Source organism: Glycine max, chromosome 1, assembly GCF_000004515.6.
Source record: "Glycine max cultivar Williams 82 chromosome 1, Glycine_max_v4.0, whole genome shotgun sequence".
Taxonomy (NCBI): Eukaryota; Viridiplantae; Streptophyta; class Magnoliopsida; order Fabales; family Fabaceae; genus Glycine; species Glycine max.
The window spans coordinates 5,132,041-5,148,448 of record NC_016088.4 but is presented as its reverse complement, the minus strand read 5'-3'; the positions used below and the strand labels follow the sequence as shown (position 1 = coordinate 5,148,448).

General features: G+C 33.5%; 1 protein-coding gene across 1 annotated transcript; it reads left to right on the top strand.

Annotated features, from left to right (window-relative positions):
- The first annotated feature begins 13,192 nt into the window (after positions 1-13,192).
- On the top strand, positions 13,193-15,980 carry LOC100306464 (uncharacterized). Its single transcript, NM_001248505.2, has 5 exons — positions 13,193-13,284; positions 13,428-13,454; positions 13,567-13,689; positions 14,990-15,266; positions 15,837-15,980. Exons 1-5 carry the CDS (start codon positions 13,223-13,225, stop codon positions 15,903-15,905), a joined length of 558 nt encoding a protein of 185 aa, NP_001235434.1. The 5' UTR covers positions 13,193-13,222; the 3' UTR covers positions 15,906-15,980.
- Positions 15,981-16,408: the final 428 nt, after the last annotated feature.

Genomic DNA, 16,408 nt, shown 5'->3' with positions numbered 1-16,408 from the left:
ATGAGTATTCAACGCACTAGTGCTTTAGAACAAGTGCTTTACGAATTCAATTATGAAATCAATATTAGTAAATAGGATTTTAATATCGGTTAATAAGGACTTTCAACATCGGTTATTAACCGATGTTAAATGTACTAACGTTGAAAGTAATAACATTAGCATCGATTTTACAAAACCGATGTTAACATAAATCTCACAACGTTGATTTTATAAAAAAAAACTGATATTGTATAATAAGAAATAACAAAAAAGAGTGAAATCTGTACAAAATAATATCGGTTTTAAGTAAAAATTGATGTTGTATTCTGATAACCAACATTGATTTTTAGTGAAAATCGATGTTGTTGTAACATCAACTTTTTAAAAAACCGATGTTAGTAAGCAGAAGACAACATCGGATTTTAGTAAAATCGATGTTATGAGTCAAACTATGTTGTTTGTAAACAACAACATTGGTTTTAACTAAAAATCGATGTTGTTTATTGGATTTTTTTAATATGTTGTCTATTTCTTTTTAATTACTCCAAATTAATCCGCAAATTAAAAATAGAACCAATGTAGATAATTTTGAGTCTATTTTCAGATAGTTTTTAGTAGAAATTCCATAAAAATTGAATATTTACTGTGAATTAAAAATAATATTTAAAGTTCATACATAAAATGAATTGTAAAAAATGTAAATTAACTAAACTATAATTCTAAAATTACTTAAACACCAATTATTTCATTTTTAACTTTCAGATAATATGTTGCCCATTGGATATGAAACGCGTTCGTTCTCTCTGGTTTTAATGGTCTTACATCATTAAAATATTGCATGATATAATAAAACATATGATAATAAACATATATAATAGCAATTATAACAAATTGAATTAATTTTGAAGTAAACAATTACCGTTTTCCAATTATTCTTGAAACTTCTTAACATTATCGTTGACATCCAATGCATTACGTAGTACCTGAACTTAGTGTTTCCTCTTTGCTTATTACACTAAATACATTATGAAATTTAGATATTCAAAGTTAAGAACAAATTAGTGTACATAGTAATAAAATATAATTTTGAAGGCAAGAAACATTGTTTAAATCATTTACTTTAACAACAATCCATCTAGCAGCAGCCTTGGATTTACAATGTTGACTATCGTCAAATCCTTTCAAAGCACTGTTCAATAGAAACATGCGTGCGTATTATACAATTAAAATATTGATGTTCCCGAGTAATGATAATGTAAATGTATTAGAAAATACAACTGACCTGTTAATAATTCCTTTCAGGTTGTTGTCTGACCTATTGTGCAAGGAACAAAACCAGATGACAACATTGTCCTTAGGACATATGATGACCATTTGCCAATGTGCACTGTAGTGGAGAACAGTAAGTTATTATAGTGCATACAATATTTAAATTCATTTGTTCAATTTAACTTACTCATTCAAGTAAGCTCCTAGGTACACATCCCTCTTTCAATTCTGCATGTAGTTATTAATATAACTTTCTGATTCAAATTGTGATTGCCCAGATCTCTGTATGCACTGTGTCTCGAGGAATCCATACACATCGGCATTTCCCGCTTGCATACTTGTCTCAGTCATATGTCTATTGTTGTTAAAATAAAGTAAATTATGTACGAATTTAAAACAAAAAGTTAGCTAATAAACAATAACGTAAAGTGATTTACAGAATCCACAATTGAATAACAAAGATGTTGAGACATTGACCTCCGTGTGCTCTTTTAGAGAGATCTTCATGCTTTATGTTGATAACTTATGTGCATAAGCATATTCTATAATTAAGACATATAGGAGTTATCAATTTTCTCCTCTTTTATTGCTTCATTTGTGTGAATCATTGGAATTTTGACATCCTTTGAGCTTTTGTGTAGTAGATGCCTAAACAGTTAGATTTATATTGTTTTGGTGGTTTTTGTTTTGTAGAAGCACAAATGAGGGATTGGAAGAGAAGTTGAAGCCTAATGATCTCTCTTAGCGCACCAAGCTCGCTTAGCGAGCTCTAGCTGCTTAACGGAAAGATCCCGTTTAGCGTGAGGAAACTACTTGGAGAGCCTAAAGTCACGTGAAGATGTGCTTAACGCGTGTTGTGCGCTTAGCGCCCAGTCACTTACTCGCACTTAGCATGAAAATCATGCAAACTCATATCAGAAGGGTTTTTAAGTGAGAAACAGGGGGAAAAGAAGGGGACTTCTGTTGGGAGTAGTACAGGAAACCTAGAGCTCGAAGAAGAAGAAGAAGACAACCATTGGGAGCCACTGACTACCTCCACACTTATCTTCCTTCGATTCCCCCTCATACTTTCATCCCATTTGTATAGTTAAGCCTCTCTTGGCAATGAGAGGCTAAACCACCCATTGTTGAGGAGCTTTCCACCAAACTCTCTTGATGTAATGACCCTCACTATCTGTTTAATGTTATTACTAGTTTTCATCATCTCTTTTTGTGCTTATTCACATGTATTTGGTTTGATCACTCATATATATGCTATGTTTAGCGTTTAGGCATTGGAAAATATTTTTAATCCTTAGAACCGGAAAGAACATCCAAATGCTTCATTGCTAGGGATAGTGTGAGGTTGTTTAGCCTATTTATGCATATCCATTAGTCATGTAGTTCAACTAATTCAGTTCTTGAGGGATTAAGAAAGAAATTAGGGGAATTAGGCTCTCTTATGTGAGGAATCACGGTTAGAGTACATAAATAGATATAAGTGATAATTAGAGTAATATTAAATAGAGGAAATTAATTGTATCGCATCAAGAGGAGTTTCAGTAGGAAGCCCCCAACATATTCAACTCCTGCATTCACAATCCTTCGCCACTCCCAGTGTTTGTTTTCTTGCTCAATCATAGCTTAGAATAGTATAATTATCCAATTTACAAAAATGATTCAAATTGTACTTCTTAAATCTATTCATTAATTGTACAAAAATAGGATATACATCATCTTGAGTATAATCAAAATCCCTGTGGAAGCAATACTTGGTTTTACCGTGTTAGATTACTACTTTGACGAATTAGTGTACTTGCCAATGAGTTAAAATGTATACAAGGGGAAGTTGTCATTATACACCCCAAACACGGTAGCATCCCACATAACCTGCAACGGCTTGAGAAAAAGCTGTGGGATGGTCAATGTCATCATATATAGGGGATCCACATTAGAATTCGACCTATCTGCAGGTTTCACCGGTCCCTCAGCTCCCTGTTTATCCTACACAGTTAATAAGCATAATTTAATGACAATGGACACTTTAATTGTAAAAAAATCCTTTTTTAATACTTGTTAAAAGCAATACAATGAAATACTTGTTCTGACAAAGGCTTCACAAGATGTGTCAGCCAAGCAAGGAAGGTGTTAAGTGTCTGCCCCACTAACTGAACCTCCTGAGTAGGTACAAGAATGCAAGCATCAGCATCTTGAACTTCCTCAATACCAATCTTGACCTGATCATTGCCCAAAGGGATTTTGTGAACATTGGTCGACCCCTCATAAAGTCTTCCAAGTTCCAAGGACAACGAGGTGGGGAGGATTTTCATCGACTTACAATCCACATTTCTTTGACTCCCCCATGTTTGGGTCATGCCCCGAGGGATCAAAACAACTCTTTTTTATGCTGACACGAGCAGCAGAAGGAGCAACCTTAGGCTCAGGAGGCAGTGTGAGTCCATGTGATTGCATCTGGCTAAAGGACAACATTAGTTGTCGAGTCACTTTTTCTGTGATCGACTCCTTCAACTTGTCCCTGATTTTTAATGTCAACTGCTCCAGGTCTTCGTGATCCATGGATGAAGACGTACGGGAGGTCCTTGGAGCCGATCCAAAGTATTGTTTGATCATGACACCGGCTCCAACAGCACGAACACGACCAAGGGTGTTTTGGTCACCCTATAGCAGCAGTCAGTACATCTTGACGTCCATGTTGCTCCTCCAAGTAATTCTCTTGTGAACAGAAAAATTGGTTTAGTCAATCCAACAATTATTATTAAACAATGACCACTGAAAAATGAAAGTGACTTACAATCATGTCTACAATTTCCTTTACTGCCTCAGACGTCATTTGACCAGTTTTCTTTGTCCGGACCATCTTCCACTTCATGTGTCGTCTAATGGGAGATGGAGGATTAATGATGATGTTAGTGCTCCCGGATTAAGTTGTTTCCTCCAATTGTTTCTTTTTCTTATTCTCCATCAATTTGTTTTCTAGATATTCATAACTTCCACGAGACAACACATGAGGTGCAATGTTTTGTTTTTGAATGGCATGTGCCTTCTTTCGAAGATCCTGTAAAAATTACACATTAACCTAACTTATTGCGTTCGACAATAATACTTAAATATAAATTTTTAAAAAATAAAAATACAAAACTTACCCCCCACGAAGGGTCTCTACGGCTCTGACAAAATTGGATCCACTTCTCCTTGCTAATGTCGTACTTTTCACATACAGTATCATCCACGTCCTCCTTGTCGTCTGCAAGTGCCCATTTGGATGTCAAATCGGACTTAAACTATCTCCACCGCTCACCTACGATTTGAAGTATTTTCTTCTTCGCCCTCAAATTAGATGCTTCAGGGATATCAAATTCAGCCTGAGAAATGAAAAATACATTTTATTGTTAGTCAATTACAATTTAATAATTTTAGTAAGACTGATTAGAACACAATGCAACATTTAACTGAGATACCTGAATATTCTCCCGGATCAAATCCTTTCGAGCTGTAGGGACTTGTTTCCAATTCTCATATGTGACATCCACCATATTGTGAGTGACGATCCCTGAATATGTTTTTAACTTCTTTTTGTGGGGACCATCAGCTTTCCCAATCGCAAGATCCACATGAACCAGTGGTCTCTCCGCCCCAATTGGTCTAGTAGCCAATGATCTTAGTCGTGTTGCTTTTCTTGTCCGCTTCAATTTAGAAGGGGAATGTGTTGCCGAATCAGGAGGGGAAGGGGAACTAGGTGTGTACCCATGTGTCTGTCAACAAAAAACAACATTAATTAAATAATGTCAAAAACTATATTAAGTTATGTAATTGAATGGGAATGAAAGCAAGTAAATATAAAATAAATTACATTATATGATGTTAATTAATTCTCCTTTATAATGATCATTACATTTTGCATGCACGCCGTCAACTTCTTCTTCGTTGATGACGTTAGGCAACATTTGTGTGGACAAATGACCAACACAAGTATCAATTATTGAATCATCATCTTCACCATTAACACCAATTGTTTTATCATGTAGAACCACTGACCACCTTTCATCATAAGGGACTTAAACATAAAATACATGTTAAGCTTGTTCTACCATGATGAAAGGGTCATTTTGGTAAGCGAGCTTCTTCAAATTTACCATCGTAAATCTGAAATCATCGATTCACACACCGATATTGTTTTCAACCCACTTACACTTAAAAACACAAACAGGGAATTTGACATAATTAAACTCCCAAATTTCTTCAATGACTCCAAAGTAAGGGATGGAAGCTAAACGAGGATTGTCATCATGTACACTCACAAAGTGTTGAGATTCAACCTTTAGACTAACCCCACTGTTTTACATTGTACTCTTGTTGTCTTGTATTTTTGTGTAGATTGAATATTTGTTTATATTGTATCCTTGCCAAGTTATAAAATTTCTTTTCGGCCCATCTGCTAATTTTCTTAACGTTTCAAAAGCATTATCGTCAGCAAAGATTGTATCTTTAAACCAATTTAGGAAAGTCTTGTTATGCTCTTTCAACACCCTGCTCTTGGACATTTTTGGATTAATTTCCTTCACTAAACCTTCGTGACATACTATGTATGGCAAAACTCCATTACTGTTATTCAATATATACAAATAAGCTTGTTGCAAATCTTCTAGACTTGGAGTGATAACATGCAGTTCTCTTGAACCCTTACCTCTCACTCTTTCGTCATGCTAAGACTCGGGAAGCCCAACAAGTTTTGTCTTTTCAATGTACTCTAAACAAAACTTAATAGTTTCTTTTGCAATGTACCTTTCAACAATAGATGCTTCCAGACGGTGTATATTATTTGTATACCCTTTTAAGATCTTCATGTATTGTTCAACCGAGTACATCCATCGCAAATAAACAGGACCACAACATTTGATTTCCCTTTCCAGATAAACAATTAAGTGAACCATGATGTCGAAGAACGAAGGAGAGAAATACATCTCCAACTGACACAATATAATTGCAACCCTGTTTTCCAGCTCATCTAACTTGACAGGATCAATGACTTTGCTACATATGATATTAAAGAAAAAGCACAGGCGAGTTATGCCATGCCTCACTTTGTTAGGCAAAATGTCTCGTATCGCCACTGCTAATAATTGTTGCTTCAAGACATGGCAATCGTGAGACTTTAAGCCAACTAACTTTAGATCTTTGAACTGCACAAGGCTCTTAATATTTGAAAAGTATCCCTATGGGACTTTGACACGATGAAACACTGACAAAAACTTATCTTCTCCTTTCTAGACAAAGTATGACCAGCTGGAGGTAAGTATATTTTCTTACCATCAGACCTTGGATGCAACTAGTCTCATATACCCATCTCAGCTAGATCTTAACGAGTATTCAAACTATCTTTTGTCTTGCCTTAAATGTTAAGGAGCGTCTTGATGACACTATCATACACATTTTTTTTCTACATGCATAACATCAATACAATGTCTGACATCTAGATCGGACCAGTACGAAAGATAAAAAATATTGATCTTTTCTTCCATATGCAAGTTTTACTTTTTTTCCTTCTTTTGGGTCTTTCCAAATATAGTATTCATGTGTTCAGCCTCTCAAAAAAATGTTAACTAGTTAATGGTATCGACGCACTTTCATGCTCTTGACTTCCATTAAAAGCTTTCTTCAATTGCCAGTAAGGGTGATAAGATTTCAGAAAATGTCGATGCCTAGTGTATACTATTTTTCTTCCATGTTTCAGTTGTACGTAACTCGTGTCTTCTTCACAAATAGGGCATGCATGATGGCCCTTAACACTGTATCCGCTCAAATTTTCATATGCTGGAAAGTCATTAATGGTACAAAATAGCATTGCACGTAAAACAAAATTTTCATTTCAAAATGCATCATACACTGAAACCCCCTTGTCCCATAACTTTGTCAAGTCTTCAATCAAGTGATAGAGATAAACATCAATGTCATTTCCTGGTTGTCTTGGGCCCAATATCATCATAGAAAACATCATGTATTTTCGCCTCATGCACAACCAAGGAGGAAAGTTGTAAATTACTAGCAAAATAGGTCATGAACTGTGTTAAGTTCTTAAACTGCCATAGGGATTCATTCCATCAATGGCAAGTCCAAGCCTAAGATTTCTTGCCTCTTTGCCAAACTCCGAATACAAACGATCAATCTTCTTCCACTAGGATGAATCAGCTGGATGGTGGAGCATTCAATCGCAGTTTCTCCCATGTGCATGTCATATAAGGTCTTTTGTGTCGTCTCCATTAGCAAATAGATGCTTAAACCTTGGAATGATCGAAAGATACCACAACACCTTCACTGGGGGGGGTCTTTCTTTGAGTTTTATTCATTACTACAGTCATCATCATCCTTCACTTTGTACCGTGATACCTCACACCTAAGGCATTTGTGCATTTCTTCAAACTTTTGTCTGTACAGTATGCAATCATTAGGGCAAGTATGAATCTTCTAATACTCCATACCTATCGGACACGGTATCTTCTTCACCTAATAGTAACTTTTTGGCAACGTGTTTTTCTCTAAAAGCATATCATGCACTACCTAAAGGAGTGAACTAAAGTTTTTGTCACTTCACCCATATCTAGCCTTCACATTAACTAGACTTAACATCATTAACAACAACGTCAATGACTTGTTACACCCAAGATACAAAGGCTTCTTCGAATCAATTTGCAATGTATCATACATAGGGGCATGCGCTTGCTGAAAACACTCTTGTCCAAGATCACGAATTATATCCTCTAAGCGATTTCCCATTTGTACATCAAATGGTTCATATTAGGACTCCCTCTACATGTCTATCAGTTCACCATGCCATATTCATGTTGTGTAATTCTTCTTAATCCCATCACACAGCAGATGTTATCGTATGTCGTCGAGTATTTGTCATCTCCTGTTCAAATAGTTTATACAATGACAAAAATATTTTTCGTCCTCATCCGGTCGACTTCTTTCGAAGGCGAATTCCAAGAACCATTCCGCTCCTTCCTCATACACAGAGCTCATGCAATTGGCATTCATCCAACTTCAATCCATGTAATTAATAACTCTGTGATACTCACAAAGTTTTTCGATGCATGAAAATCTCACTTTTTCATTCAAAGTGTGGCCATATCTCATTCAGGAAGACAATTTTTTATAGTAGATTCATACGTCAAGGTTAAGTCTCTTTTCCTAAATTTGACGAAATTTCGGCAGCATTTTCGCATTGATCTCCAAGTACACGACATGAAAGTGGTGAGATTAATTCCTCAACAATCAAGTATGCACTCAAAGAACAACTAGAAATGCATTGTACCAAAATTTCATTAAATTTAAGAAAATAAACTTAACCTTTACGCAAGAATCTACTATAAAAATATGACTCTTCCTAAATTGTCCAAACGAACAATTCAATATTCAATACAACGATTATTGCAAATTATCCGCAAGAATCATTGTATTCAATCTCAAATGGGAATCTAAGGCTCACTCATGATGAACATTAATTATATATAAAGCAATAATCATTAATCACGTAAAATAAGTTTAAAAAGGACTCATAAGAAAAAACAGCCTATCAAAAGTATCAAAGACATTCATACCTATGATAATGCTCATTAACAGTCTCCAACAATGAATATCGTTATCACGATGCAAACAACAAAATGAAAAACGCCTATCACATACATTGAACATGTTAATACAACAACCTTTAAAAATACAAACTTTAATTATAAGTCCATGTCATTATCTCTTTGTTTTCTTTGTTAGGATAAAATGATATTTTTTTTAACTACAACTCCATGTCCAAAACTGAAAATTTTATCCAAACTATAATTAAAGGATTAAGTGATAAACCAACTTGTGTTAACAACTTTTGATGACCTGGGTATTGAAAAACCATGAACTCTACCTACATGGCAAATTATAAAAGGATAGAAAGAAAAGTGAAATACATGTAAGTGGGAAAACGACAATATCAAAGGTCTGATATATGCAATTCGTTTCTCATTCACACTATTTAATTCCTTCATCTCAGCTTCCCTCGTTTAATATATCACCAGCCCATATTATTATGAAAGAGGCACGTAAACATCCCATTGTTCCATTCTAAACAATCTTAGCCTTTATGATTAACTGAGATACTAAAGATCTTTTCCAACACCAGCTAACGATTTCAATCAACATGATTATCAAACTCAAACATTTAGACAAAGCTAGATTCTATTTCTATAATTTTGTATTTAACTGTTCCAAAATCATCCCATGTCTATCTCTTAACTCAAGTCCCTCAAATTTGATGGTAAAGCCAAAATTTTGTTTTTAAAAGGCCAAAAGAAATTTATTAACAACACAATATGTCCGAAATAAGGCATAAAACAGCTTATTCCTTCTGTCACATAACTCAAGTTCCTAAAAACATAAATCAAAGTTCCAAAACTTTCTATATAAGCTTCCTAGCAAGACGAATTTGTGTCTTTGTTATGACACCTGTGTATCAAATTTCATGGTGAGACAAATATCATACACCAAATACTCACACTTTTCACATTTGAAATTGTCCCCACCAGCTATATTTCACAAAAAACCTAACCCCATAACATATAATTTGTCATTATGTGCCATGAACTAAAGAAAATGACTTTACACATCATGAAGTCGAAAAAGAACTTTCTCCCTCTCTTTCTGTAGTCACACTCACACAGCATCAATTAAAAAATAAATTTAATCACCAAATTTGGCTTAGTTGTTTAGTTACATGATCAAATACTGCTATTGTGCTCTATCAAATTATCCAAAAATTATTCCTTCACTCGACAGTTAATGTAAACAAAAACAAATTCAATTTACATGTAGTTCACTTGGCAAGGACACATTATTCTTACTTGCCAACATTCAATTCCCAATTTTAGAACATATTATTGTGCTCTATCAAATTAATAGGGAAGAAGTTGACAGTACTTACGGTGTGATATACAAGCGTGGATGAGTTTAAACAAGGTTTCAACCCGAGTTAGCCAAATAACATACAGGCCACTATCATATCTCAACATCACATAATACAAATTCAGCATCGCAATGTTAACCACATTGGTGCCAAAGGTTCCCACAAGCACAACCATCCCATTCAAACAAACCACAATTAGAAGTGAAGCTAGTACCTCAAAATCAATGATGTCGAAGTCCAACTGACATTCAAACTTGAGTTTGCTCACGGTGGTGGCGAAGCACAACTCTTCCAGTAGTTGCAGGTTCTGCCTGTAACCTAAAACAACAACAATCAATGAAGAATGACACGAAGCCAAGAAGCCAGGAAAAAATATGAGAAAGGGTTGTGCGAAGCTAGGAAGCCATGAAGTGACTGATGATAGCAACTGAGGAGGACATGACGGTGAGAGTGCTTAACAATGACGGTGACGATGGACATGACAATGACAATGGTGAGTGGTGATGGCAGTTGACGAGGAAAGTCGCGAGGATAAAAGAGTTTGGGAGACTGAGCGCAGGGAGAAAAGGGTTTAGGGTTTTAATTTAAGAAAAAACACAACATCGGTTTTTTAAGAACCGATGTTAATGACCTCAAGTTAACATCGGTTTTATAGAAATCGATGTTAACTAACTCGTGTTAGCATTGATTTTTGATAAAAACCGATGTTAACATGAGCTCGTTAACATCGATTTTAAAAAAACCGATGTTAATAAACTTATGTTATTTTAAAAAATCGATGTTAACATAAGCTCGTTAACATCAGTTTTTATCAAAAATTGATATTAATCTTGCGATGTTAAATCAATAAATTCTAGTAGTGAAGATCACTTGCTATCTCGACTTTATAACAAGTACTTTACGAATTCATTTATGAAATATCACTCGCTATCTGGATTTTAGAATGAGTGCTTTATGAATTCAATTATGAAGTATCAACTCACAATCTCGATTTTATAACGAGAACTTTACAAATTCAATTATGAAATGATTAAGTTATTAACTCAATTATAGAACAAGTACACACGAATTGTTTCATTTAGAATTATTGAGTTATTAGCATGATTTTATAACAAGTACACACAAATCATTTCATTTTAAATGTTAAGTTATTAACTTGGTTTTAAAACAAGTATACACAAATTATTTTGTTTCAATGTTGAGTAATTAACTCGTTTTCAAACAAGTATATATAAATTACATCATTTCATATGTTAAGTTACTAACTCGGTTTTAAAATGAGTATACACGAATTATTTCGTTTCAATGTTAAGTAATTAACTCAATTTTTATACAAGTACACAAATCATTTCATTTCAATGTTAAGTTATTAACTTGGTTTTCATATGAGTATACACAAATTTATTGTACCGGTCGTTCACCGACTGGCCCACAACTTCAAGCCTTTTCGTGCTTGGGCACTCAAGGCTGAAGGACTATGTTCCACATCAGTCGTCCGGCGACCGGTTCACAACTTCAAGATTCTTCGTGCTTAAGCACTTGAGGCTAGAGGACTATGTACCACACTGATTGTCCGCATATCAGTCCACTACTTCTAGCCTTTTTGTACTTAAATACTCAAGGCTGAAAGATTGTGTATCGTACCAGTCATCCACTGATCTACCTAAGACTTCTCTCACATAGCTTAGTCTCTGTCAATTGGTTCTGACCAATTCCTGACTAATAACAACAAACCATACTTATAACCCCCTCTGGAGCTACAATAATTGATGAAAAGTTGTTATAAGACACCCATAATAACGATTAATTGAGAGTTAGATTACAAAGCTTTGAAGGAGATCATGTCTATAAGAACCCCGAGGACACAGCTCAGAAGACATATTACATTTGGTCTCATCTAAATGCTCTTGAGTTAAGTCTCATAAACCCTAAGTGGAATTTAATTATGGAAATAATAAATTTAGACATAATTCATGTTAACTCATAGAATAAAGATTATCTTCCTATATTTTATATTTTATAATGAATTTCTTTTTTTTATAATTATCATAATTAAGATTTTTGATTTTTGAGTGAGATTCCAAAATATTTTTATAAGTTTTGATTATTTAGACTAGCTACCAGTTTCATTCTCGATTTGAGCGTAATCTGTATGTCGGACGTAATTCATGGGAATTTTATTGAGAAGACAAATTATACTAGAAGGCATTATTACATTTTGAGATGCTAAAAATACTTAATTAACATAAAATAAAAGAGTGAGATGCGTGGACAACAGCTGGCAGTGATAACCCTATCAGTATCACAGCGTAGCCGTGTCGATGTACGGTCCATGACATAAGGAAAGAAACTGCATATTTCGGTGCATCTGCTGTCGTGCGTAAATACATTTAAAAACTTTCTAAAATCTTTTCATCTTTTTACAGAAAAATCATAATTTATATTTTTTTTATAGAATTGCGCAATAAAAAAATGAAAAAAGAAAGAGAGTGAGTAACAAAATAAGAGTTTAATTGATAAAAATTTGATACCTTGAACAACTCATCAATCTGTGTTTGATCACAATAAAACTGGATACGAATTTTTAGATGATTTTTCAAAAAAAACATGATTAAAAAATATCATTAAAAATAATCAATCAAATTCTTTAATAAAAAAAGTAGTTATTTAAATATTTTACTCATATCACAATATTAAAAAAATACAATCTATAAAAAATATCACTAATCAAGGTAAATAATTTACAATTGAATTACAATATAAAAAAATCTTTATAATCAATAGAATGGCATTACATATATTTATTCATAAAATTATTAATTTGAAAAAAAAAATAATGAAAAAATTATTATAAGCCTTTTGTTAAGGTCCATGCTCCTTAAGGACTCCTTTTGTCAACATACTTTCATTGTCTTTGTTACTTTCTAGTCTGTAGTGTCCCACTTTTGAAGCCTCTCTGTCTCTCTTTAATACCCTCTTTCTGAGTTCCACTTCAGAAAAGGAGAAGAAAACAGAACAGCATTGCAACACATGGGTGCTTCTGGCAACAATTTTCTCCAAGTGGTCGCCAAGAACTTCGATGTTCTTGCTCTGTATGCTTCTTTTCTTTTATATCTCTAAGTTTGAATGCCATTATATGAAGCAGATTCAGATTATTATTTTTCTAAAACTTTTTCTGTATATTACATTACATTGAATCATTATGATCTGAGTGGTGCTTCTACTTTTTATTCAGGCCCTTGGTCACCCTTGTTTACCCTTTGTAAGTATATGCCTTTTGTTTTTTTGAATGTGACTTTTGTACTAAAATGGAGCAATGTGCGTCTAAGGTTTTGGTTTGTGAGTGAGTGTATCTTTTGATGTTTTTGTGACAGATATGCTTCAATCAAGGCCATAGAGACCAGGTCTAGTACTGATGATCAGCAATGGCTGACTTATTGGGTTCTCTATTCATTGATCACACTCTTCGAGCTCACATTTGCCAAAGTTCTTGAAGTGTAAGTTAACAAGTGAAACAGGACACTTTTGGATGCTATACATTGGTGGTCTAGTAGTGCAAATTATAGAAGATTTTATTTAGTATGCAATTTCTTTTTGGTACATTGTTTGAATGTTAATTATAAGGGTAAGAACGGGTAGGCTAAAATCAAAACATTTAAGGGAATGCTTTGTTTATATACAAGGCTTTATTTGTATATTCTGTTTTTAGTTGCTCAAATAACTGATAGATGGTGGCGCTAGGCACATATAGGGTAGAGTGTGAAACCAAGGGAAGGGTTAAACAGGATGGGAAAAAAGATAAGAAAGCATGCTTCTTTCAACTGTTTTGCTTTTTTAGTTTTTAAAATGCTTGTTTTAGAAACAATTTTCATAACTTGATAGATTTTGAATGAAAAATTGATTGCTAAATAGTGTGAAATTATATATAAAAAAACTTTTCGAAAAAATGAAAAGGGAATCAAACATGCCCTTCAATTTTAATTTTGGCTTCTGAGAAAAATAATGATTGTTTATTTATTTAAAACAAGTCTAATTTAAAGTAATAAATTGTAAGTTTTAACTCTGAGTGTGTTTTACAAGTCTTTTTTGGTAGTTTGTAACATTTTACTTATAAATATATTTGACCAAAATTAAGGTATTTGCTTGTAACATGTTAAGCCCACTATTTTTTTTTTTTGAAGGGTTTGTCATCTCTTGAATCTGAGACCATTAATATGGTATTGCAATAAGCAAATCATTAGTCCAGGTCAAAGACACACTGTTTTATTAATATAAGTGACTCGAGATTTTAAGGATGGTTGAAAGGTCTTTTAACTAAAATTCAACTCTTAAACATTATAGTTAACTAAATTGTAGACATAAGATAATTACAAATATAATTACAAGTATATGTATAAATAAAATTATTCTTTTAGTAAAGCACACATGAATAAATTATTAATAACAAGTTTAAGTTTGACTGATTTAAATAATCTAATTTATTTTGAAGTTTGAGTTTATTCATTTATTTTAAGGTCATTCACACTTTTACTTATCATTTTGGGGAAATTTTCATTTTTAACCACTATCTTTATTATATTGTTAATTAGCGTTTTTTTGGTTTCATGTTTAGGACATGATTTTTCACGTTTCGGATGTGATTTTCTGAAACTAATAGTTATAGCTTCAAACACGCGCATTATCATCTGTTTTTTCCCTTCAAAAAGTTCTCACATGTTCTTTGCTTGGCAAGAAAAGTTTTAACAAGTTTCCAGCTCCACTGCAACTTTCCAATGTAAATTGTGTGACTAATTTCAGGCTTGCCATATGGCCCTATGCCAAGTTGATACTCAGTTGCTGGTTGGTTCTTCCAAACTTTAATGGGGCAGCACATGTTTATAGGCACTATGTTAGACCATTCTATATGAATCCACAAATGCCTCAAATGCCTCAAATGCCTCAAATCCCAGGAACTTCTCAAATGTGGTATGTTCCTAGAAAGAACATCTTTAGTAAGCAGGATGATGTCCTTACTGCTGCTGAGAGATACATGGAAGAGCATGGAACAGAAGCATTTGAAAGACTCATAACCAAGGTACACATATTTTCCAAATTTTTTGGTGACAAAGTAGATATAGTTTCATTCTTAATCTCACTGAATTTGACTTTCCCATAAACCTTGGATGATTTAAAATATAGAAAATTACTCATAATTTAATTATGAACTAGAAATAGTACTAAGTTTATTGGCATATTATAGATCCTCAGAGGAAGACCATAGACATGGTTGATATATCATTTTTCTGAGCCTTATAATTATATTGTGGAAAATTGGGGGATTTATCTCATTATTGGGTATATATTACTCTTTTTTTTCTTATTTTAACTCGTAGCAGTGCCTGAATTTGAAAACTACTCTAAAATACCATCTATAACTAATTTGGTTGTGAATTGCTTGAGAGAAAATTCTCAGCCCAATCCATTTATATACATGAAATACAAAACCAAGAATCTCTTTGAAGATTTTAGTTGTAAATTATAGTTATTTTTGGCTATTTCATGCACTGAATTTATAGGAAGTAGCCCTTTTTAAATGCAATTTAAACATGAAAATATAAGCAACTGTGTTTATTTTAATCATGAAAAATACTTATTTTATATGCAGGCTGACAGAGAAGCTAGAGCAAGGAGGAATGGAAATTATATGATCTTTGATGATGATTATATAGATTAACTTTGTTAACCCTTAAACTTTTCTCTGTAGTATACTAGTATCACTATGACAATTCCTTAAATAGTTATTTAAGTGTATGACTTATGAACTTAGTGACTTTAGATATGTTTAGTTCAGGTTCATCAAGTTGGCCTATAAAGACATAAGCAGGAAAGATAAAAGAGGGGGAGAAAGTGATGGGGATTGAGTGATGACCAAAGTCAGAAGCAATCACTACCTTCTGGCCAAAGTAAATATGAATTTTTCATTCCTACTTCAAGTAAATAGATATACCCACATTGACTTTTGAGCTTAAAACAACAACGACAGAGTATTATCTTACTAAGTGAGATCGGCTATATAATAAAAAAAATGCTAAACTCATACATAGGAAGTCGTAGCTGAATTAGATGAAGTGTGGCAACATTGGAACTGGTCATGATTAGAGTTATAGTTATCCAACTCAACTCTATCATCAATTAAACAAAATGTTATTTTAGTTTTAAGAGTGTGATGCTCTTGCT